The sequence below is a fragment of the Schistocerca americana genome, chromosome 1 (genome assembly GCF_021461395.2).
Source record: "Schistocerca americana isolate TAMUIC-IGC-003095 chromosome 1, iqSchAmer2.1, whole genome shotgun sequence".
NCBI lineage: Eukaryota > Metazoa > Arthropoda > Insecta > Orthoptera > Acrididae > Schistocerca > Schistocerca americana.
The window spans coordinates 553,361,056-553,387,820 of NC_060119.1; the positions used below are offsets into that span (position 1 = coordinate 553,361,056).

Genomic DNA, 26,765 nt, shown 5'->3' on the forward strand with positions numbered 1-26,765 from the left:
CAGCTCCCCACCAGGCGGCGCCGCCGCCCTTATAAAGTGAGTGCGCCGCGCTGACGCGCACACATCCGCCACGACCCGGGCCGCTAACCTCGCTCCTTCTACTGCCGACTACAGATAGACCACTGACAGGTACGCACGCCGCACTAGCCGCCGCTCCTCGCAGCTACGGACATGTTTCATGATGGAAGTCGCGAGCACCATGCGTGTCTCTCGCAGCAAAATGGTTATTTACTTTAAAGATTCTTCGAGAATTTGCAAATTCAATATATTCATCGAGCGACTGGGCAATGCACCTGAAGCAAGAAGCATGTCTGATCCGATACTGTAGGTCAGCTCTGTGTCGCTTTTCTCTAACTTGCCCCTGTAGGCCACCGAAAGTTACTTAGGATCGCTAGCCACAAGTCTTCTCATGTGGTAAGCGTGACAATTACTGATACATTTCTGAAGTTAGAATGAAATTTTCACTCTACAGCGGAGTGTGCGCTGCTATGAAACTTCCTGGCAGATTAAAACTGTGTGCCGGACCGAGACTCGAACTCGGGACCTTTGCCTTTCGCGGGCAAGTGCTCTACCGACTGAGCTACACAAGCACGACTCACGCCCCGTCGTCACAGCTTTAATTCCGCCGGTGAAGTTTGGAAAGCAGGAGACGAGGTACTGGCGGAATTAAAGCTGTGAGGACGGGGCGTGAGTCGTGCTTGGGTAGCTTAGTCGGCAGAGCACTTGCCCGCGAAAGGCAAAGGTCCCGAGTTCGAGTCTCGGTCCGGCAGACAGTTTTAATCTGCCAGGAAGTTTCATTTCTGAAGTTGTAAGCACTTCTCATTACGAAAAACTGACAGTACGTTAAGGATTCATCCAGTAGTTGCCGTTTCAGAATACTCTTCAAGAGCCCGCGCCATGCAGCAAAAGCAACAGAAAAATGAGTGTTAAAACATTGTTAGACATATTTGCATAGTTATTCTACAACTTTTCATAGTTTCATCTATAACAGCGCCATGTACTCTTCAGGAACACGTAAGGACATCAATAATGACATCAAAAATTTTAATCAGTAACAGGGAAGAAAACATGTTTCCGGTTCCCCGGGCGAAATGACTGATTTCATTTTTTTGCGTACAACAGAGGAGCCCCTCATTTTCAGGTACTGCGAGCGGCGATCTTAAACGCGTCTACTCTCTGGACATTGTCCACAGCGCAATAAGACCGAAGCTCGCGGTACTTGGAGAATAAACGACTAGATCGTTTGTCGAGACACTGTGTGCAAAAATGGAATCCTCAACTCAGACTGATACCAGAAAACACACGCTTACCAATAACGCCGAGAAAACATCGGAACTCACATTCATAATTTTGCCGAACGAACGACTCATCATCCATAACCAGCTTCAGACCTTAGGTATCTTCAGGCATACTGTTTCTATTCTGTAGAAAGGGTGTTTTTCTAAAATGATAAGTACCGAATGTCTTCTGTCTACGATGTCAGCCATAGAGAGAGACTTCATCCATTATGGTTAAACATGTTTCTCTACATGAAGAATAGTAACATCTACGAGAAATTTATGCCACCGTATGAAGTTGGTATTTCACCCGAAAAGGATTAAGATTAAATAAATCGCTCGTGCGACGAAATTGTTCCCGCTTGAAGCATTTATTTCTTTCCACTGCAATTCAAATATTTCGCAGAGCTCTCCGAGCATCATGCATAAATGGAAAGACATTAGTTATACTTACAGTAAACGCAAAATTCTTCAAGTTTCTGCATGCTTTTGCAGTAAACTTCTCTGCGCCATTACAGTCCTACTCCAATCAAAGTAATGTGTGGAACCAGCGAAGTACGTTTTGTTCTCGCATTCACAACGTAGCAGAATTTAAATTCTCTTCACATGACGAGATATCTCTTCTGACAGTAACATTCTGATTTGTTTCCTTATAAAAACATTCATCTGCCTTTTTCAAACATGTTGTCACGACAGTATGTTCAGTATCGGTAGTATCCGCATTGTCTAGGGATATGAACAAGTTGGTTTCCATATCTCATGCGACATTCAATGTAGCTCAACAAGCTATTGCGAGCAACAACACTCGCTGTGTTCAAACACAAAATAAAACGTATAATATGTCAGCAAACTGCGCATTTATGTTACACGTAAGTTTATTGCTTGTGCATTATTTTATTTGTGGTGATAGTTCGATTCCTAACTATAAGACATGAGGCAGTGTATGTTAGAAGTAAGACTTTTGTTTTTTGATCTCGTAGTTTCTAACTGAATATTATAGACTGCTGATGAAGATTCTGGATAGTCAAAGCAACAACGTCTTCCGCTCAGTGATTAATGCCGTATGCAAGCTTTCAACGTCGTTCCCTTTCATGTACCAAGGTCTTTCCGCTAACAACGATTGACGACAAGCGTTACATTTTATTTGTTGAAATATGATGGAAGAGATCAACGCTAGGGTAAGAAAGGAGCATTTCATTCTAAGAGGAGGGTAAGCTGAATATTGTGCAGGAGAGTTCAATGCGTGGGTATGAGAGGAACATTTCTTCTTTAGTTAGTAAGTCCACAGATAGGGCCTATCTTATGAGGGTTTAGTCTTTATTCATTTTCACGTGTTTTCCGTATTTATGGATATCGCAATATATTATTAGTACTGAGGCACGTATACATCATTAAGGTATCCGAATGTTTCTGCTCGTAATATCGCCCTTCATATCACCTCATGAAAACTGCGACGCGAGTAGAGAACACAAAATGCTTCCGCGAGAGACTAGTGTTAACCAGTAATGACGCCACACTGAAACGCACACCGTGATAAACGAGCAGAACTGAACTCCGAGGCCAGAGTCCAGGCGTGGCTGCCCCGGCCCGCTACACAATGCTTTGTTATGTTCTACAAAGCCAGTCCGCCCACAAGCCCGTGGCCTTTCACTGATCGCTTCATGTACTGCGCATCTAACAGCACGAACCTGATGAAATGTCGCAACAACCAACTCGTTTACAAAAGTCTGCTATTTCACACGATAAAGTCACATAGACAATTTCTACAATATTTACGACGACAGGGATACCTCAATTTCTGGCCCTAGCATCCTGTCGACGTCTCTCTTTACCTCCAGTGTAATAAAGATGCAGATATGCTGTTGCCCGATCTCTCGTCGTAGCCCCACAATGACGCGACTGTACCGTCGCAGGATTAGAAATGCGCATACATTAAGCAGTCCGTTGTTAGGCCGCCGTGTTACGTCACGCAACGCTGAGAAACGCAGCGGAGTTCGCCTTCTGGTAAAAGGCAGTGACCGACAGGCGCAACAGTGCCCATTTCCTGACAACCATCTCCTCGAAACAAGTGTCCTCGAAAGTTCTGTCCCACTTTTTGTACAAGAAATGTCTTAGCTTGATCACAGACTAAGGTATTCTGCAGCAGAACATATATGTCAGTTACTTATTGATAGTATAATACATACAGCTTCTCTTCCGATAGCTAAGGAAATAAACTGCCGTGAAAAAATAATCTGGAGATTCTTTAACTTTTGAGCAAAGTGCTGAATTTTTATAGAGGGTTGTCCGATCACAAAATGGGTAGTAGAACTATTTCAAAAATATTCGCTCCAGGGCAGCCAAAAGAATTACAAGAAGAAGAAAAAATGGTTAAATGCGTCTTCTGAAAAAGTTTTCATTTATTGGTGAGACAATAAGGTGTTACAGAAGGAGAACACTAATAAACTTCCGTTTCGTTTATACGATTCACCTTCGAATCGACAGTAAGCTCATCGGAAGTAGATAGAAGGGTAACGTTAAATCTCCTTTTTACAGGGAGTTATTAAAGCCGGAGTTTTGGCTTTTGATGCACGAAATAGTGAATAGTTCGTGGGTTTGTCGAAGAAAAGGCCCAGTATCTGCCTAAAGTGAACAACTAAACAAAGACAAGAATTTGAACCCCGTTGCCATCGATTATGAATTTAAAAATCGGCTTGTAAAATCAGTATCATTCGCAGTATAAGTACAATGTTTTATCGCTGGGCGACAGTAAACTGTAAGGCCCTTGTCTCAAGTAATATTACTGGGAAACACCACCCTAAAGGGCCGGCCTCTGTGACCGAGCGGTTCTAGGCGCTTGAGTCCGGAACCGCGCTGCTGCTACGGTCGCAGGTTCGAATCCCGCCTCGAGCATGGATGTGTGTGATGTCCTTAGGTTAGTTAGGTTTAAGTAGTTCTAAGTTCTAGGGGACTGATGACCTCAGAAGTTAAGTCCCATAGTGCTTAGAGCCATTTGAACTATTTGAACCACCCAATAATTTCTACAACGTGGCTACTATGTATAGAAGTCCTTAACTAAATGTAGGAACGAGAGACGAAAGAACTGTGTTTGGCCCGAGTGTTTGATGCAATACATATTACATCAACGCAGAGTGACTACTAAAAATCACGTGGGTAGCCCCGAATATAAATTTGCAAACATGGTTCTTTATCTTTTTCGAGAGATCGATTTGCAAATCACATCAGATTCATCATCAGTTTTATTCTTTGCGTAGAATGCTAACTGGGCAAGGAAAGAGAAGGCTCAATACTCTATATTTCAAATTCTCACCGGTATTGCAGATATGATGGGGTTCTGTGTCGACATCCAAAATACTTTTTTATATAAATATCCGAAAGTTAAATCAGCCAAGTCATTACTAATCAGTCCCGAAAGAAAATAAACAGTTCATTGCTCGTTTGGCTTAGAGAGAGAGAATTGAATGAAGAGAAACGTCTTTCATGATCAACCGAAGTTTGTGTCGCATTTCAAATTCATTATAGCCGATTTCGGGGAAAGCGCTCGTCCATACCAAGTAGTATGATAAAGCGACTGAACGTCGTTTAGCAAATAAGAGTCAACGAAATTCTGACTGGCTGAAGGAGCTTAGCAGACTTAAACAGCAAAGTCAGTAAAAGTACGCGCAAAATTATAAACTTTTTGTCAAAGAGAATGGAAGACATGGGCACAAGGAGTAGGGTTTAACGTGCCTCGGGGGAGTTTGCGTTCACATTCAACAGTTAACGACAAAAGCTTCCCCCCCTCCTTCAAATATTTTTAACAATGCATGAACTAATAATTTTTTTTTTTAATGATGCCTATGGCTGAACAGCAACCTCAAGTGGGATACTTGAGATTTGGAGTTCCGAGTTGCCTTTGGAGCTACCACAAAGGTCAGAAGCGATCCAACCAAGTCCCGCGGCAACACGTAGACACGGCCTCAGGTGCCTGGACGGAGACGCCTTGGTGGCGGCGATGCTAACGAGTTGTGAAAACAATACGAGCCAGGAAGAGCGCGGACTCCGCGGGATCCTTGCACGACGGCGAAAAACTCCGACCGTAACCGGTTGGCGCCGAGCCGCCTCTGCGAGTTTATGCCACACCAACAGTGACCCGAACGCAACTGAATGAAGCGAGACGCCAATAGAGTCTGTCCTCTTGTAGTGGCACAGCATACTCACATTTTAGTTTGCGTCCCTGTCTCTTCAGACAGTGTCCAAAGCAGGCTCTGATCACTGGATGCAACCAAATCTGTTCCCCCTATAAACGACGTCTTAGTACGTTGAGATAAAATGTGACGTCAAATAAATATGTTATGAGAACGTCCAGATGCTGTGAACGTCATACATGATATTGAAAAAAAGTGCCTAATACTCTGAGAGGTGGTAGTCCTCATCGAAACAAGAAAAAAAAGAACAAATTCACTAAACATGGTCAGAAACGCATCCTTTCCGATATATGAACACTTGCTTTCAGGAGCTCAACGTAACGTCCATTCAGGACACTAGTTCATAGGAAGTGCTCAACTAGACTTGTATTCATGGCAATGCATCCACCTGCCCTTCCGCATAAGGAGCCACGCACTCTTAGAAGTTGACCCACTCGCTGTTGTTCGTTCACGCGTGCACTGAAACTGGCATCCTGTAGTCGATGACAGAGTAACATCAGTTTCTTCATGTGTCCACACAAGCAAAATTACAGGAGTTTGAGGTCTGGGGAGGAAGAAGCCTAAGTGTAGGGTCTCCCCAACTAATCCAGTGGTTCTGAAATGACGGTGTAAGATGTTCACGCACTTCGCTCCGAAAATGTGCTGCTGCACCATCTTGAGTGAACCGCATCTGTAATCTTTGCTGCCGTATTACAATCTCCAGTAAGATAGAAATAAGTTAATGTCCTTGAAATGAGCCCTTTTTAATTACTGTCGTAGCATCTATGACCCTATTACTATATCGCCAAGAACGCCTGTCAATACACTGACTGACAAACTGAGCTATGCCCTTTTGCAATGGCATGGGCATTTTCATCAGTCTAAACATGCTGATTATTGAAAATTCATTACAACCCCTCTTGTGAATCTCGCCTCGTCAGTGCATATAGTCTTATAAGTAATTGTTGTTGTTGTGGTCTTCAGTCCTGAGACTGGTTTGATGCAGCTCTCCATGCTACTCTGTCTAGTTAGTGGATCTATATTACACTTTGGGACGAGCTGTTGACAGAATTGCAAACTGACCTGGTGGTCTTATGCCCGAGGTCTTAGGGCCTGGGTGCGCTGAAGATGGTGTGGATATAGCAACTGCTCATATAACGCACTATACAGACAAAGAGGATGACATGTTTTCGTCTTCTGATAATCGCAGCGCGGGGTAGCCGTGAGTCTCAGGTGCCTTGTCACGGTCCATGCTGCTCCCCCCGTCGGAGGTTCGAGTCCTCCCTCGGGCATGGGTGTGTGTGTGTTGTCCATAGCGTAAGTTAGTTTATGTTAGATTATACGTAGTCTGTAGGCTTAGGGACTAATGACCTCAGCACTTTCGTCCCATACGACCTTATCGCAAGTTTCCAAAATTCTGATAATAGTCGCACAACGCTTCCAGGATTTACACCCACTAAATGAAGCACACGATCCTCCACATCTGGTGTGCTAACTGAGCGAAGCCTTCCGTCGTTTACCTTTTCGGCGTGTAGAGAGAATTTGGAAAAATCAACCGAACAGCTTATCCGATGATGCTCTGCGAAATGGATATTTTTCAGCGTAGAGGGCGTGAGCTCACATGTTAACTCCATTTACCAAATCATAGAGAAAATCATACCACTTGTGGAGTAGAAAGGCTTTATTTGCTGACACGTGGAGGTTCAGGGCAAATAAAATATACTGAGCCGTCTGTACGAACGAACAGTACAATAAACGTAAGTGAAGTCTTTTGTGAAAGTAGGTAAGATATTACGGTACATACACTGAGTTGCGACTGAATTATTGTATAAGAAGACACACTATCACGATTGAAACTGTACCACAACACAACTTGAACGATACAACTGACTGCACGTTGTCCAGTACTCAAACTAAAGTGTACCTGCTGTATCGTGACACAGAAAGACATCAAAACACGTTGCGTTGTACAAGTGCCGGATATCAGTTTGTGGGATGGAGTGCCATGCCGGTCACACTTGGTCGGTCAATACTGGATGGATAAAGCTGTTAGTGGATGACGCTGGAGTTGATGTCCGACGATGTCCCATGTGTGCTCGATTCGAGGCAGATATGGTAATCCAGTAGGCCAAGGCAAATGTCAGTACTCTGTAGAGCGTGTTGCGCTACAACAGCGGTATGTGAGCGAGCGTTATTCTGTTGGAAAACACCCCCTGGAATGCCGTTCGTCAATGGCAGCACAACAGGTTCAATCACCAGACTGACGTACGACTTTGCAGTCAGGGTACGTGGAATAAGCAGGAGAGTTCTTCTGCTGTCATACGAAATCGCACCCCGACCATAACACCAGGCGCGTAGGTCCATTGTGTCTAGCACGCAGATAGGCTGGCTGCACGCCCTCAACTGGCCGCCTCTTAACCAACACACGGCTATTGCTGGTACCGAGACGAAACCAGCTTTCATCAGAAAACACAACAAACCTCCATTTTGGCCTCCAATGAGCTTTCGTTTGACTCCACTGGAGTCGCAAATGACGGTGGATTGGGTTATTGGAATGCAAGCTACAGGGCATCTGGCTCGGAGCTGTCTTAGAAGGAACCGATTTGTAACAGTTCGTTGTGTCACTGTGGTACCAACTGCTGCTCAAATTTCTGCTGCAAGTGCAGTACGATGCGCCAGAGCCATACACGGAACACGGTGGTCTGTCGGTAGTGCCACGTGCCCGTAAGGAGCTCTTCTTCTTGCGACTGTACATTCTCGTAACCACCGTTGCAAGAAATCATGTACAGTGGCTAGATTCCTACAAAGTCTTTCTGCAGTATCACAGACATAACATCCAGTTTCTTACTACACGTCCAATCTCAACGGTAACTGATTCTCACCACCGTTACAGCGTGTATTTAAAGCAAAGCCGATTTGCATTCTCATAGTGGTGCTACTACCGCCACTCTTATGTGACTGGCCCGAAATCTAAATAGACACCATCTTTAAGATGTAGAAACACGCCTTCGAAATTGCGTTTATGTCGCACAACGCCTTCTTGGTGTTAAGATTTTTTTGTCAGTGAAATACACGGTAGCTATCAAACACACATATACAACAAAACATTAATGAAAGATTATCTGGTGACATCTTGCTTTCTCGACAAGGCTAGTGATAAACGAGCTTGATGGTTTGGGATATCACTGAAATAGATACCGACTCCATAACTGTATGCAAGCAACGAGCCCGGCGGTGCAGTGGTCAGACATTGGTCTCGTAAGTGGGGAGGAGCATCTAACCTACAGCAGGAAACAAGACATATTCCGGTTTTCTGCGGCTTTCCTCAGTATTTTTAGGTAAATGCCGGAACTTCTTAATAAAAGAATACATTGTCCGTTGTAGGCTGTACTGCACTTTATTAAACTCGTGTTATTAGCTAATTTCCACCATGAACCATTATCAAGCACATCTGCTACGTCATGTTTTACATATCGTGATCATCACATTCTTCTGTACAACGTGGAGTATGTTACGATGGAATACGACTTCTGGTTTTATGTATGTCGCATAAACGACCGTGACGGCCACGATCTGTAATATATGACATAGCAAATGTGCTTGATAATGGCTCACGGCCGAAATTAGCTAATAGCACGACTTTAATAAAGCACAATACGGCCTACAACGGACAATGTGTTCTTTGCTGAAACACTTAGAGGCTGTGCATCCCCACGGAAGAAAATTCTCCCGGAACTTTTTCTCACACACACCTTGACCTATCCTTCTCCAACTAACTTAGACGATCCGTCTCGTCTCTAATGGCCTCGACTTTTTGACAACAAAAGGATGGAACGCTAGCTTTTAATGCTTCAACGACGTCGGCACCATTAGAAACGGAGAATATAGAATATTTGGAGAAGAATAACGTTTGATGAAACTATCCTGGCGTTCCTGGAATGATATAAGCAAAACTAAAAAAAAAAGAAGAGAAAAAAGTCATCCTGGCAAGGATTTTAACGTGTCCTCTGCAGAACATGAGACCAATGTTTTAATAACTGCCGGCCGGAGTGGCCGAGCGGTTCTAGGCGCTTCAGTCTGGAACCGCGCGACCGCTACGGTCGCAGGTTCGAATCCTGCCTCGGGCATGGATGTGTGTGATGTCCTTAGGTTAGTTACGTTTAAGTAGTTCTAAGTTCTAGGGGACTGATGACGTCCGCTGTTAAGTCCCATAGTGCTCAGAGCCATTTTTAATCACTGCACCTATCTGCTCAGATGCCATCCACGGTTCTTTCTTTCTTCATGTTCATCGATCAGTTGCTGGAATTTTCAATCAGTTCCTCAAACTCAAGAAAGGGTATTTAGTTGACTACTGAGAAGTATCACAGACATTATGAACTGCAAAACTAACAATAGATATATGAATTTGGAGACCGTAAAAAGGCCTCGATTCTAAATAAAGAAGATTAAGGTTTAGCGTTCCGTCGACAGTGTGGTCATTAGAGAGGGACTGAACATAAGTTTGCACTGGAAAAGGATGGGGACGGAAATACGCTCTGTCCTTTTCAAATGAGCTCCATTTGCATTAAGCGATTTAAGGGAGTCTGAGAAACAGGAATATGGATGGGGGTTTGAACCACTGGTCTCCTGAATGCGAGTCCAGTGGGCCACCACTGAGCCACATCGTTCGGTCTCTAATTAAGGATTAGGCACGTAGTTATTGCATCTTCTCCCTTCTTAAAACAGTCTTCACATAGTTCTTACGTCCCTGGCGTATGATGCACAATAAGGCTACAGGAATATATCTCCCTTTTTTCACTTGCAATTATATCAGTTAAAGTAGTCAGTAATATTAAGTTAGTAATTTTCACAATTTAAAAATGTGTATAAAATTTGTGTCAAAAAGTAAAACTAAAGTATATGTAAATACTTAACTAGATATACATATGAAATTAAACTTTATGTACTTGTCAATGTTTGCTGTTGTTGCCATACGATAAATAAAAGGCTGCAGGAAGAAATGCAGTCAATGAACTTTTTTTTAAGAGACCGAAAGTGATCCGTTGGCTCTCCACGAAAGTCCACTGACTGCTAATTCGGCTTATATGTGAGACTCTTATTACTATGATTTCTTAAGTCTGCTTAGAAGATGTGGACAAATGTTTCCACAATTTTTCTTTATTTGTTCACACGTGTGTAGGCAGAAGCAGCAGATGGTCTTTCTCTGAACCAAATACAAATACATTCACTGTAGAACAGCGTACTCCAGGCAGCGATTTTCTCCTGACGACGATACTTTTACTCAAGTTTACAAGCAAGTAATACGATGATGATGCATAAAGTCTCCAATGAGCAGTGGGGAAAGTTGCTCCAATGTAAAGACCACTGCAGGTGGCTAATGCAAACAGAGCTACACGCAAGTACGCGTCTGAAGACTTTGGATGGTCGCACTAAATAGTGTCATAAGTTTGTACTCTCAAGGAACTGGAGCTTTCCCATTGACGCGTTGTGTTACATGCAATGTCAACTCAGTTAATATAGATGAAGAGGGTACTGTCCTATGCACAGTCTGTATAAGCTCCTTTCTAAAAGCGCAATAATATTCACTTAGCAACAAGTCGTTAAGCAACTTCAGGCACTAATATCTATGACGACACAGAAAAGAAAGGTTATGACTGGTGATCGGCGAGTTACACAGATATGGCATGAAGCCAGAAAAGGAGGTAGAAAGCACTTATAGAACAGTTAAAATAGTATGATGAGAGAAAGAAAGTTGCAATGAAATCCAGTGTCCGATCCACTTTCGAGTCACTAGAGATGGGCGACTAACTCGACTGGAATAGGCTGGCGGAAGACATCCGTCGTGACCCAGTTGAAGGAAACATTTCGACACTCGCTGTTGCTTATGTTTTGGATTACGATGCACAACAGTATGATTGTTAGTGACCAAAGAAAGTTATTATCAAGTGATAATACGCTCGAAATTATTAAGCAACAATAAAAAATCATAATTTTTCTTTCTAAAACAGGACGCGCGCGAGAAGATGTGCAAGAAAGTATAAAGATGAAAGGTTAGAAACAACTTAACGAACAGACAATGTATCCTTCACTGTCGCTATGGAATGAATGCTGAAAGCGAAAAAATATTAAGTGTTTGGCCCAAGTATTCGCCTCCACTGATTCGAGGAAACTGTAGAACACAAAATAAGCGTAAAGAAATGATCACCTTCTCTGTCTCAATTACATATACTTTAAATGATAACTACGTCTGATCATTCAATGATCATCTTCAGAGTTGAGTAGCTACCAATCGTGATCAATTGAAATCTTTTAAATAGAGCTTATACACTGTCCACTCATATTAATATGAGCATCTGTCACAACCTTTTCCCAGCGAGAGACGTGTAGGAAGATAGTCGGGAAGGTTCTAGAAGGTACCGACAGGGAGTTGTGGAGCCATGCCGAATCAGGTGCCGTGTCCAGCTGCACTAGGCCTCTCCGCTGGGACTCCATAGCGCCAACAGCTCAGTCTTGGTGGTCTCACAGACTCTCGACTGGGTTTAAAGCCGAGGAGTTTTGTGGCCACGGGAGTACGATGCTCTTCTGGCCACGCACGTACACTGTTAGCTGTGTGACACGTCGCACGGTCCTGCTGGTAGATGCCATGTGGTGCGCACAGTGATGGACATGGTCCCCAAGTATAGATGTATGCTTTTGTTGATCCACTGTACCTTCCACGAAATCACCCAGGGAGTGCCACTAAAACATTCCCCAGACTATAACGCTCTCTCTTCGTTGCAAGGTGATTGCTCTCGGACGTTTCACGCCATAAGCACCAATGGTCATCTGTCCGATAGAACACGAAACGTGATTCACCTGAAAAGGCCACTTGTCGCCACCCAATGGTCGCCCGGTGCACATTGGCGTGCAAATTCTAGCCCTCGTTGCCGATGAACAGCAGTCAGCATGGGTACATGAAAACTACTAGGTGCATGATGCGAAGGCCGGTACGCGGCAACGTTCGCTGAACGGTCGTTGAGGACACACTGTGGTTAGCCTCTTTGTTCATATGGCGGTCAGTTGCTCAATAGTTGCACGTCTATTTGGCAGTACATCTCCGCAGCCGTCGATCATTCCTGTCATCTATGGCCCGCACCACAACTGCCTCGGCGCCAGTTCTGAATATCGTTACTTTGTCATGTACGACTTTAACGATCAGATAAATCGCCCCGTTTCCACATATCGACGGCGATTGCACTGTTTACCGCTTCGTCCTCTCACCGCCCCCCCCCCCCCCCCCCCGCCCCTTCCCAACCCTTCGTGACACGTTTTATATACGCTCCACTGCCAGTGCTGCCACCTGCCGTCCGTGAGTTATTACTGCACGTTGACGTCGGACACACGCGGTGATCGCATTAATTTAACTGGCCCTTGTATATCAAAAGAAAATCATAATCGCTTAGTTGCAGCTTTTAATGGTAACACAGTATATCACTAAATTATATTGTTACAAAAGTACATCTTTAGCAATCTGTTGTGTTGCTTTAGAAAATGTGACGAAGAGTTTCATGGTGATGTAGTGGATTGTAATTTGTCGGCTATCCTCTGGCTGAGTTCTTTTATATGAATGATTTTGACTGATCGTGATTCGAGATTAGGCCTACTTAGGTATGGAGATTATCATTGAATGGTTCGAATCTAGTCGTCATTTGAAATACGTGTAAATATGGAAATAAAATTTTAAAAACATACATTTGTGGTATCCCTCGGACGGACTGATACTTGCCAGTTAAAATTCAGTGCTGGTTGCTAGTTAACAACACTATGCTTTTGTTACAATGCGAAACAGCGACGTATAGTGAAGGTACAGATGTTCTAAGACACTACACATTTCAACTATAGTTCCTCGCCGTATCCAACGTCGCTCCCTCTGTAAGACATCTAAAATACTACTGTTTTAGCTACCCCATTAATCACTTTTTTTCCCTTCCAAATAATGATCCGACGCCACGAACAACTTACTTAGCATCTTTCATGAACTTTGTACGTTATTATTTTCTTCAAGCTGTAGCAAAGTCAGAGGAATCGGATGGAATGTCACACGCAATTAGTTGCGACTTACATTTGCCGCAACTTTCATGGCGGGCCAGCGTGACGAATAAAAGAAGAAAAGGAAGTGGTCACTTTTCCTTCGCTGACAATGGCGATAGAGAAGAGTTTGTCCTTTGGCCTAGAATCAAAGGAAAAACTCGGTCACGGACAAATAGAGGGCGTGCCACTATAAGAAAAAGATTTGTCCCTCGAAGAATCGACGAAACCTTGCAGTTCTCCTACCACACGGATTTCTTTTTGTTTCCGCGGTGAACTCAAATCGGGAACACAGCTAAACTGACTAGATAAAATTCTATGCGTCATTTTGTTCCCAATGGCAGCAGACTTATCATCACTATTCCTTTCACCTTCAAGTAACTTTGCGTGTTATCTCTACGCGTCTGCAACGGACTTTTCTTCCGTTAAACGAGGGTAATGGAATGTAGTCGAGTTAACTCGGGTGATGCTGAGCGAATTAGATTAGGAAATGAGACACTTAAAGTAGCAAAGGAGTTTTGCTATTTGGGGAGCAAAATAACTGATGATAGTCGAAGTAGAGAGGATATAAAATGTAGACTGGCAATGGCAAGGAAAGCGTTTCTGAAGAAGAGAAATTTGTTAACATCGAGTATAGATTTAAGTGTCAGGAAGTCGTTTCTGAGAGTATTTGTATGGAGTGTAGCCATGTATGGAAGTGAAACATGGACCATAGATAGTTTGGAAAAGAAGAGAATAGAAGCTTTCGAAATGTGGTGCTACAAAAGAAGCTGAAGATTAGATGGGTAGATCACATAATTAATGAGAAGGTATTGAACATAATTGGGGAGAAGAGGAGTTTGTGGCACAACGTGACAAGAAGAAGGGACCGGTTGGTAGGGCATGTTCTGAGGCATCAAGGGATCACGAATTTAGCATTGGAGGGCAGCGTGGAGGGTAAAAATGGTAGAGGGAGACCAAGAGATGAATACAATACGCAGATTCAGAAGGATGTAGGTTGCGGTAGGTATTGGGAGATGAAGAAGCTTGCACTGGATAGAGTAGCATGGAGAACTGCATCAAACCAGTCTCAGGACTGAAGACCACAACAACAACATGGTAACAGCCGGTTCCTCTGACAGTCTACGACAAATCTGACAAGGAGACATTCTCTGAACACTTTATTCTCTGCGCCAGATACCATAAACAGAGATAGGCAAGTCGCAACTTTTTTCAGCTAAAGAGTCACAACAGTTTCGTTTAACCTCAGTAACAGGCCTGCTCTGTAATCAAAATGACATTAAATGCGTTTCTAGGAGACCGGTGGCCTTTCTGGAAAAGAGAGTTGTGCAGAAGTGTCGCGTAAAATCTCATTTTAATCTCGCAATGACAAATGTTGACCTCATTCAAAACAGGTCAGTCAACATGATGCAGCACAGCTGCCTCACTCGCTTGGAGGGCTGCGTGACAGAGTGAAGCTTGCTAGGGAGTTTCGAAACCCAGCGCAGCGACATCCGCGTCCTCATCTGCAAATGTCAAGTCAGTGAAAGGTCGCTTAATTGCTGCGCAGGAAGACGCGCCAGCAGCCTCGGTGCGTGTATGCTACCGTTCGCTCGCCAGCTGGAAGCGGACAAACATGGGAACCTACCCCGAGGACGCCGGCGGGAAAAATAACACTGGGGAAAGCGCCCTTGCGAGGTAGATCGAGACACCGATAGGCTTCAGCCTTCAGCCGCACTAATGGGACACAGTAAAGTAATGTCGCTTACATGATACTTCCAACACTGTGAGGTAAGTGTAAGCAAGGACAAACAGCTGTGTAATAAGGAAATATCTCCCACCATAAGGGGGTTTTGTCTTGCTGTTTTTCAAAAGAAGGGAAAGCGAGATCAGGGCTTAACGTCCCCGTCGACGGCGAGGTTATTAGAGATGAAGTCCAACCTTGGGAAGGAAAACAATAGGGAACGAAATGGGCCGCGTCATTTTCCAGGCAACTTTCCCGACATATGCCATTACCAATTTAAGGAAACCACATAAAATCTAAACCTGGATAGGTGGATTTGTTTTAAAAATTAGTCTTTTCGAATGTGAGTCCAGTGTCTTGACCACTGCGCTACCTCGCTCACTTTGTGCTTCAAATACATGACATAAGAGAGCCTCAACAAAACGATTGATGGACATCGTTACATGAAATATCCTGCACATAATTTGTGTACAGTTATAATAAAATACAGTTTATGGCTTTACTTCTAAATTTTTCAGTGTCAGTTAAAAGGCTAATATACCCTTTGCCTTTACAACAAGAAATAAAATTATTTCTCTTTCAGTAGGTTAACATACCTATTACAACACAATAAAATTTATTTTCGAAATCGAGGTGAAAAAAAGTACGTTGTATTAAGCAGTTGTGCTTTATGGCGCGTGTTACTGCTGGATGTAAACGAAATTGCGCTGTCATGAAAGACGAAAATGGTTATACCCCCGAACGGCATCAGATGTTCAGTAAAAAGCCTTGTCGACCACTGAGAGCTGCCAGTGTACTTCATGTCTCACCAAACGACACCGCATGGATCCCGACGCACAGCATTCAGGGAGAAGTGAAACGGGGCGTAAGTCCGCTCACCCAACGCAACGATTTTTGTTAATTACTTCACGATAGCGTAAGCATGTTTCTTCATCAAAGCCAAGTGTGTCCATTTCCTTCCCCATCCCTGTCAAAATAGTTTTCAGTTTCTAATGATCTTTATGACGACGGCATATTAGAGTTGAATACGGCTTCCTCGCTTTCTTCTGATTCTTCGTCACAGCAAACTGACCTTATACCTGATGGTGGTATGATTAACAACTGCAGCATTAGAGGTAACGTGTTACACTTCAGGTCGGACAACGCTGCGGCATATTGATTAAATTTCAAAAATAACGAATATAACGCCGTGTAGAAACCGAAAGAAATGAGTAAGAAATCACCCGAATGAGAGTTCAGGCCGCTGGTAGTCAGAACTGTATAAACGAATCCTCGGTACGGTGTCTACCGCACACAGTTTGCACTGTCTTAAAGTACGTTTAAAGGTAAAAGTTGTTTTCTTTTCCTTCACATTATGAATACCAGAAAATTTGGTACTGAAGACTAAGAAGTGCCAAAAGCAACTGGCATAGCTTGCCCACATACCGTAAGTGAGCAACTGACTTAAAGAGCCCTTAGAAACGTTGATAAACCGTTTACAATGTGATTAAACATGAAGGTGGATTCTAATCTTCTCGCTTGGCACGCTTGATTTAGTCGTACCTTTCGGTCATACACATCTTAACATTACTAAATAAAATATATAGCAGAGGTACCGGTATATATGGCTAGACTTATATTTTCTACTGGAGCCACATAATACTATAGAACCCCTAATAAAATATGCCTGTCGGCAGTAAACGATAACTCGTGACAGGAACAAAGAAATTTATCCCGCGAAATGGGCTGTTTCTTTGATAGACTTAACTTTCGCCTTATAGCAAAACAAAGCAAGATATGGCATGTGTTCTACCAGATCACCGCTTGGAAACAGATGCTAAACAGTCCTAAACGGAGTACTCGAACATAAGGTTAGGTTAGTGTTGTTTAACGTCCCGTCGACAACGAGGTCATTAGAGACGGAGCGTGAGCTCGGGTTAGGGAAGGATGGGGAGGAAATCGGCCGTGCCCTTTGAAAGGCACCATCCCGGCATTTGCCTGAAACGATTTAGGGAAATCACGGAAAACCTAAATCAGGATGGCTGGCGACGGGATTGAACCGTCGTCCTCCCGAACATAAGGAACTGATCGTTAAAAATGGATTATATGGTAGCTATGCTTCAAAGTGACGAATGTCTGCCTCAAAAAATTAATTGCACCAGTCACTTATGGAACTTAACTCTGGGTTCAAAATCAGTGGGTGTCGTTGAATCCACATGCTGTATATTGAAGGAGTGTAACTGCAGCGCGACCAGCACTCTCCACGCTGTATTCTGGAAGCTGTGTATTTTATAGGCATATTAACAAGTGCTTATTGACGAATCTTCTACCACACGATCCAACACTAGCTCCTCAAATTCTGCTGAGCAAATAATTCTGTGGCGATATCTTGGCGAACTCTTTGCAGCCTGAGTCACGCAATATGTCGTAAGTCTCAATTCACGGCGATAAATTTCTCCAAATTAGGATGTTTTTCTCATCTTGCGGTACTTTTGTCTGCACATTCTTTCACCTTTTCGAGTGCTGCATCTTTGTGCCCAATACATTAAATGCGTATCTGTAAAGCCCTGTTACGAGTTGTGCCCCATCTTCTGGAACTATACAGATAATAGAGTATAGTTTTTCTATCTAGCGACACCGACGTCGATGCGATGAAATAAACATGTGTCTCACACTCATTACTCACTCAATATTTCACCACGCAGAAATTTTTAATTCCAACCATTGGCTCCTTATTTCGAAGTACTCAATTTATGATAACGATTTTGACCTTCAGAGTCAAACACTGTGTATTACTTTTCCTTCACTCTAATGAACTACAGCACATATCAAGTCAACTTCCACTACTGAAAATGGTACGGGTTAACCAACCACATAACATCTCTTTCTAGTTGTAGACAATACTCAAGCATCGTCGCCATCACAGTTCGGCTGTAATCGGATGCTGACTATCGGCTGTGTAGTCTCATGGATTCCGTAACTCACTGCTCACTTAGAGAGACCGATTCCTCCTACTGATAATCGGCTATGATTTATCATCCCCGTTACTATTAGACATCTATTCGATAGGGAGCTCACGAAAGGCGGACTACGACTGTAGCAATTAACAAGGATGGGCTTTAGCTAAGTTCTGACGCACCTCCAGAAATTCTTCAGTTACTTGAAACTGCACTACGGCGTTCGGCATTTCAGACTTTCTATCGAGTATGGTTTGAGGTGGATGAATCCTGCTACCTTGGGAGCAAAATAACGAATGCCGGACGAAGCAAGGAGGACACAAGGAGCAGAGTGGCGTAGGGAAAAAGAGAATCCCACCACAGTAAGTCTATTAGTAATCAAACATTTTTTTTTTTAAATTTGAGGACGAAATTCCTGTGGATGTACATCCGGAGCACAGCATTGTACGGAAGTGAACGAAAGACTGTGCGGAAAACCGTAAAACAAGTGAATCGAAGATTTTGCGATTTAGTGTCGCAGAATCTGCTGAAAATTAAGTGGACGAATACGTAATTGGTGGGTTAGCCACAGAATCGGTAGGGAAGGGTATCTTTATTGAATTGGGTTTATTGTTTGTATTTTGTATTTGCCGTGATTTAGAAAGCAATAAAAAAGAATTAACAAATTTTTAACAGCTAAAAATCCCCAAATTCCAGAACTATGAAAAAAAACAAGAAAAGTGTATATTAAAAACAGTAAATAGAAGCGGGGGCACGATGATATGAGACGTGTTAAGACATCAGAGAATGACTTCAACTGTGCTAGAAAAAGTAATTGAGTAGAATATTTATGGGACGGAACAGATATCGGAATATATCAGACAAGTAAATGAAGAATCCAGGATGGAATAACGACAGTATTGCGGAAAGGGTGGTTGCTACTCAGCGTGTAGCGGAGATGCTGAGTCCCAGGTAGGCACAACAAAAAGACTGTCAAACAATTAAGCTATATAATTGCGCAGGCTTCCGCGGCCAGAGTCAGTCGGCATAAAAGTTTTCTGGGTTTGGTACCGCGTCATAATGTAAACAGTGCTGCTGCTGGAGAAAAACCAACGTTTCGGCCACGATTGCAGCGAGCTTCTTCTGGGCCAGGCACTACCGCAGCCTCTGGCTGGCGTGGCCAGAATGGCCGGAATGGCCTCAGCAGCCAGAGACTGTGGTCATATGGGTGTGAGTTGTGTGTGTGTGTGTGTGTGTGTGTGTGTGTGCGTGTGTGTGTGTGTTTGTTGTCTAATTCCGATGAGGGTTTTTTTGGCCTAAAGCTTGTTTGTTTGACAGTCTTTCTGTTGTGTCTACCTGGGACTCAGCGTCTCCACTATATGATGAGTAGCAACTATTCTTTTTATAATATTGCCAAATAGATGAAGAAGTTGTTTGTAAGATGAAGAGATTGGCACAGGGGAGAAGAAAATGGCGGGACGCTTCAGACTAATCGCAAGACTGATCCCCTTCCCAAACTCGTTAAAAAGAAGAAGAAAAAAATACGTGTTCTGCGCCTGCTAGCTTGGTCTCTTCTGTCGTTAGTCCACTGGAGCACCTGTGTGATGACCAAAACGCAGTCAGGAAACGTACCGAAGAAGGGTGAGACAGGGATCATTGTGTTTCGACTGGTGAGCCATACGACAGCAGCTGTTTGTGACACGAGCAGTCGACGCGGCCCTGACAATCTGGCGCTGTGCTGTGCTGTGCGGCGCCGTTTCCGCTGTCGCACACTCGCTTTCTACGGCCGTGGGCGCGGCGCCGCTCAGAGTGGGAAGCGCGAGCCGCGCCGCGTGGGCGAGCTCAGCTGGCCGCGGGCCCGGCGCGCCGTGCCGCCTCGCTTATTACCCTGTCCTCTTAAAGGGGCGCGCGCTTTGTTTCCTCCGCACATTTACATCGCAGTCTCGATCGTGCGAAGGCGGATTAACGGTGGCGAACGAGAGTTAGAGAAACGTCGGAGACATGGATGGGTCACAATGCCAATTAACGATACAACAGCTACATCGGCTGTACATTCCAACAACATAAATGTTGTAACGTACTGTACCAGCAACGCTCTGTTTATTTAATAACTAGATATGCAAATACCGACTTCTTTTTACTGGATACGTACAGAATAATTTCTAAAAACATTCAGCAGCTTAGATAGCATAAATATTTCTGTACGTATTTAAGACACCCAGTGTCGAAAGATTTTGCTGTCACCTTCAAGTCTTCAAAATCTTTTTCTCACGCAACGTGTTCATTTTACGTTGGACTTGGCGTGAGGTCCAACGTAACATGAATACGTTTCATAAGAAAAAGGATTTTTTAAGACTTGAGGATGACAGCGAAGTCTGCCAAAACCGATTGTCTTAAATAAACAAACATTTATGCTATCGAGGCTGTTGAATGTTTTTAGCAAGTAAACAGATCGTTCCATCGGTTTTCTCAAAACGAGAAAATTCAATTAAAAAAATAATTCCGGCTGTCCTTAAGTGTCATCTTGTGTAACATACGGCACGCTTGACTCGACAAGTGACTGAGTTCCTTATGGTATCCTCCTGTTCTGGACAAACTGAAGTGGTACTCATAACCCTCAATTTTTGAGGGAGGTTTGATTTCTGATCGTGATACTACACAGTCTTGAAATCGATTGTGCTTGAATTGAGTATAAAAATAAACAGTGTTACGCCTGTGCTGACACAATGACGTTAATACTAGAATAAATTAAACGGCTGAAAAAAGATCGATATGGACGTCGTATCTGTAATAGATCACGAGAGGGGTGGAGGGCGGGGTGGGACTTTGTAGAAAACAGCCGTATACGACTCGCATCAGCTGTCCACTCATCTGTAAGATAACAAAAAAGTGAATAAAATATCGATCCTTCATCAGGCTTGAGCACGTTTAAGTCATTAATATACCCTAAGACCATAAAAAACGGTACACCACGAAGATTTGTCTGAATGGGACGGAAATCGGAAAATGTGATGTACATGTACAGACAAACAAACAACCACGGCTTCAGAAAAACTGGATGATTTATTCAAGAGAAAGAGCCTCAGAAACTCAATGACGCGTTGGTACACCTCTGGTCCTTATGGAAGCAGTTATTCAATTAGCCATCGATTGCTCAATGTCCTCCTGTCGGATATCGTGCCAAACTCTGTCCAATTGGCGCGTTAGATCGTTAAAATCCTTAGATGGTTGGAGGGCCCTGTCCATAATGATCCAAACGTTCTCAGTTGGGGAGAGATCCGGCGACCTATCTAACAGACGTAGGGTTTGGCAAGCACGAAGGCAAGCAATACGAGTCTCGCTCTGTGTGGGCGGGCATTATATTGCTGAAAAGCAAGAACAGGATGGCTTCCCATGAAGGAAAACAACGGGGCGTAGAATATCGTAGAGGTGCCGCTGTGCTGTAACGAACCGCGGACGATAACCAGAGAGTCCTGGTGTGAAATGAAGTGGCAACCCAGAGCATCACTCCTGGTTGTCGGGGCGTATGGCGGGCGACAGTCGGGTTGGTATCCCACCGCCCTCTGTGGCGTCTCTGGACCACAAATCAGTAGATACTGGCGCCCAGTGTTCCTTGACTTCTGGAAGGCATCGACACAGTTCCACACCGTTACCTAATGAAAAAAGTACGCTCGTAAGGAATATCAGACTTAGCTTTGTGACTGGATTAAAGAATTAAAAACATTAGAACACATTATATCATTCTTAACGGAGAGAAATCTTCAGGCGTAAAAGTACTTTCAGATGAACCCTAGTGCAATTTTACAGGGCTATTATTCTGCACAAAACATATAACTGACGTAGGAGATAATGTCGGAAGCCCAAGAGGCTTATTGTGAATGGTGTTGTTGCGTGCAAGAAGATGTAACGATTGAAAGTTTTAGCGAAATGCAGAAAGATCACTTAAAGCAGGAATTGCCTGTCGATCATCAACTTACGCGTATGTGGTGTATTGGGCCTAAACAGGCGGGAATACTCCTCGTTCTCTGTTACACGATTTCCAAACAGTCGTTGAAAACAGTCACCCCCGTTAAATATCTCGGGATGAGAAAACAAAGCAATTCAAAATGAAACAGTCACATCAAACTAATCACATGAAATTCAGGAGCCAGACGAAATTAATTGGAAGAATTCTCTAAACTTGTAGTCCATCACATGAAGCACGTAGCTTAAAACAACCTCATTCGACTGACACTTGAGTATTTCTGCTCAGTCAGTGACTTGTACCAGGTTGAACTGGATTGATACAGGAAATGGAAAAGATCCAAATAGAGGAAATGGAAAAGATCCAAAGAACAACAGCACATTTCGTTACGGAAATCAATCTCCATTGTCGTCTTCTGCAGGTGCTGAGCTATGCCTCGTCGTTGTCGTTGATGCCACAGCCACTGGAGGAAGCAAGTAGTTCTCCATTAGTTGTTATGGCATGATAATCGTGCGACATACCTTTTTATATGTCGATTGCTCATTTACGATTTTGACGTCCCAAAGCTTCATCTTAACTGTCGGTGGATTGGCGGAGCCATTCTTCAACATCACACTACTGCACTGCATACTTAAACACTTTTCCTTAATGTGCGTCACCGTACAAACGCTTCTCCACAGACGTTTCACTGTACACACTGGAAACGTTTGTACAGTAGAGGTACATCAGGAAAAAAGTGTTAAAATAAGCAGTGCAGTAGCGTAATGTTGAACAACAGCTCTGCCAGTACACAAACGTTGCAGGTGAGGCTTTGGAACGTCAAAATTGCAAGTGAGCAATCGATATATAGAAAGTGTAACAAACGATGCTCACGCCATAACAACTGATGTGTAATACTTTTTGCTTCATATACAGGCTGTGGTATCAACCACAACAACGAGTCACAGCTCCAAGCCAGCAGAAGACAACAATGGACATCGGTTTCAAGTCACCCATTGCCATCCCCCTCCCCCAAACACTCCAACAGTCACTCCAGAAGCAAGTTCTAGGTTAATCTAAACTAAGATATTTTATCTTCAAGTAACATTTGCGTGTATAAAGGTCTGATGATGAGCGAAACAGCTCGAAATGTGTGCAGTACAATTAAATATAAAATAAATAAATGGGACTGGCAGCAGAAAAATACAAATAAACATTTAATCAACATATTGCTTCCTACTACATACATGTCGCGAAAAGACTATGAAGGTAAATTTACAGAGATTTGACCTCCTATGGATGATTCGTAACAGTTGTCCTCTCAAAATGATTCATATGGCTCTAAGCACTATGGGACTTAACGTCTGATGTCATCAGTCCCCTAGACTTAGAACTACTGAAACCTAACTAACACACATCCATGCCCAAGGCAGGATTCGAACCTGTAGCAGCTGTGTGGTTCCAGACTGAAGCGCCTAGAACCGCTCGGTCACAGCGGCCGGCAGTTGTCCTTTCCGTGTAAAATTCGTGAATGGAACGCTGCAGGGAAGAGGAAAGGAGGAGTGGAGAAAGGTGATAAGCAATAAACAAAGTACAGTCGGCCACATGCCTTAGGATAGTTTGCAGAATGTGGATGTAGATGTAGCTGTAAAAGAAAAGGCGAATACGAAAGTGGCAGCAGCTCATGAAGTGCCTCTATTGGTAGAACGAGGGGAGATGTCAACGTGATTGTTTTGTTGCAGAATGAAGCTGCTGGTAGTATCGCTGGCAGTGCTGTGCGCGTGTGTGGCGTTCCCCGTGGACGAGGCGCCGCGGCCAGTCGTGCCGCTGGTCATCACCGACTACTCCTCCGTCGCTCCGGACGACACCAAGAAGGAGGCGTCAGCTGACGCGCCCGTGAAGACCGAGACGCCGGCAGCCGACCCCACTGGGGAGACTACGAAAGCTGTGGCAGCCGCTGAGGTTCCCGTCCCGGCCGCCCCTGCCGAGCCCGCAGCTGCAGCCGCCGCGCCCGTAGAGGCCGCTGCTGAGGCCGCCGCCAAGCCGGAGGTCAAGTCCGACAAGCCCGAAGCAGAGGCGACGGCAGCCGCGCCGGTGGAGAAGCCCGCCGCGGAGGCAGCCAAGCCGGAGGAGAGCAAGCCTGCCGAGGACCCCAAGCCCGCGCCAGCTGAGGACGCCGTCAAGGTCGCGGAACCCGAGAAGGAGGAATCGCCCAAGCCGGAGGGTGACAAGCCCGTTACCGTCGCAAAGACAGAAGAGGAGCCGGCCAAGGCGGCATCGGAGCCGGTCAAGGCTGCAGAGCTGCCAAAGCCAGAGGACGAGAAGAAGCTGGAGGATGCTGTTGCGGACAAGACCGAGGAGAAGGACACGCCGAAGCCCGAAGGGGAGGCTGCCAAAGCGGACGAACCTGCCAAGCCAGAAGAACCCGCCAAGCCGGAGCCAGCCGTCGCCGCCGCCGAGCCCGAGCCCGCCAAGGAGGAGAAGAAGCCAGAGGAGGTGAAGAAGGAGGAGGAGCCAGCGAAGCCGGAAGAAGCCAAGAAAGAAGAGATGGCCGTTAAGGACGCCCCCAAGGAAGAAGCCAAAAACGACGCTCCCGCTGTCGCTGCTGCCGCCGCGACGACCCGCCGAAGGCGCGAAGCTATTGCCGCCGAGGAGAAGAAGGACAAGAAGCCTACGGACAACAAGAAGGACGACAAGAAGGGAAAGTCTGAGGAGGAAGAGAGCAAGGAAGAGAGCAAGGAAGAGAGCAAGGAAGTGGCGCCCGAAGCTCCCGTCAGTACCGAAGTCGCTGCCGACGCCAAGCCCGAAGTGGCCGCAGCAGAGCCGACAGCACTGGAACCCGTCAAGGCGGAAGCGGAGGAAAAGAAGCCAGAGGAGACGCAGGGCGCGGTGAAGGCGCAGCCGGCGGAGGAGCCGGAGAAGAAGGCAGAGGAGAAGCCCGAGGAGGAGAAGAAGCCGGAGGAAAAGACTGAGGAGGTTAAGAAGGAGGAGGAGGAGAAGAAGCCCGAGGAGGAGAAGAAGGCGGAGGAGGAGCCGACGAACGAGGCGCCCGCCAAGGCAGAGGAGAAGCCGGCGAAGGAGGAGGAGCAGAAGCCTGCGGAGGCGGCGGCGAGCTCATAACGCGGCCCGCGGGCGCCCGCGCGAGCGCTCCTGCACTGTCGATCTGCCGGCAACGTAACTCCTTCCGCGGCAGCGTCAAGTCGGCAAACGTTCTCCTAGCTCTGTCTCGCAGACAGCCCCTTCAGCGGCAGGAGTTACCTGGCATGTGGGATATGGGGACTCTCTCTTCGCCCTGAACTCTTCTACACTCGACTCGTTTCACACGAATGGCAATATCCGAGTAGCTGTATCCCACTCGGAAAACAGTATCTACTTTGCATTAAATCCTAATCCAAGTACTTGCTAACAGGAGCTTCCTGTGATCAACTTGTCATCTACTTGCCCGTCATGATTGATTCTTTACAAGAAAATAACTGATTTCCCTTCAACAATACAAAACTACCCCTTAAGACATTCTGCATTAAATTAAAACCTTCGTGTGAAACTTGAGCTTAACGATTTCATGCCTTCTTGACAAACACCGTACACAAAAGAAACATAAATACTCACTTCAGTTATTTCTGGCGAGTCAAATCGATAGCATTTACGATAAATGCTAAATTATACTCGCCAGATTACACGCGATGTTGTCAAGAAAGTCGTGAAAAACATGAAAGTTACTGTGGCTATGAGCCATCAAGTACTGTAACAGTAGTAATACACCACATGACAGCATACCTGATCTGTTGGATTACTCCATTTCATCCTAGTTTAGAGAAAGTAAATTAATGATACAGTGACTGAGTGAAATTGTGGACAGTACCCGAGCGAACTGTCTATACAAGCAAATAGTTTACTAGTGTGTGTGTATGGATGTTATCGAATGCAACATATCGTACAGAAAGGCAATAAAATTTGCCTCATTTTTCATCGTATACTGTTACAAATACAATTAAACAGTTATGTTCTGCACTCCGTTATCAGTTGCATGTAATGTAGTGTGTCTGTATTTAAAAAAGCTTACAATAAAATCTATTTTATACAAAGATCTCATAGTTCGTTGCTTTGCATCATGTACATTAATCTGCAGACATAAAGATAAACTTTACTCTTGTCTTCACACACGCTTTTTTCATTCATCATGATTCATTTAGTATTCCAAAAACAGATGTGTCTTTTTTTAAAGGTGAGAGGCAAAGGTCTTGCTTCGAAATACACTCAGTTTTCCTTCTGACCAATATTATTTTGGTTAGTAAAGGCGATAACGCTTGGTGACTAATAATTCTGTATTTCAGCAGTAGCAGGAGCACGACAAGAGCTACAGCAACTTCATTAAAAATGATTAAGCCTACCATAGGTTCTCTTCTTATATCACGAATTTGATGTACGATAGTCTAAAAATACAATACAAATGCATCTTATTGTCAGCAACAGGGATGAGAGGTAGATCACTTTACACATAAGGTCCATTCGAGAGAACAAAATTTCTATTTGGATTCGGTCTATGAGAATTTCTCATTGTCGCTAATGAGTTCTATATGTCTAAGAATCAATTGGATTACCATCTTTAGTCGTAATATTGATAATGGAATATAATATAAGTAGTATTATTATGTGTTTCAAATTTTGTAACAG

At 44.4% G+C, this 26,765-nt stretch overlaps 1 protein-coding gene across 1 annotated transcript; it reads left to right on the plus strand.

Annotated features, from left to right (window-relative positions):
* Positions 1–26,178, plus strand: LOC124606112 (neurofilament heavy polypeptide-like). The gene is made up of 2 exons (XM_047138078.1): positions 1–129; positions 23,834–26,178. The coding sequence occupies exon 2, from the start codon at positions 23,835–23,837 to the stop codon at positions 25,209–25,211; it is 1,377 nt and encodes a 458-aa protein (XP_046994034.1). The 5' UTR covers positions 1–129; position 23,834; the 3' UTR covers positions 25,212–26,178.
* The last annotated feature ends 587 nt before the right edge of the window (positions 26,179–26,765 follow it).

What these genes read in the sequence shown, in the direction of transcription:
- LOC124606112 (XM_047138078.1), top strand. Translation starts at nt 23,835, where the DNA reads ATGAAGCTGCTGGTAGTATCGCTGGCAGTGCTGTGCGCGTGTGTGGCG.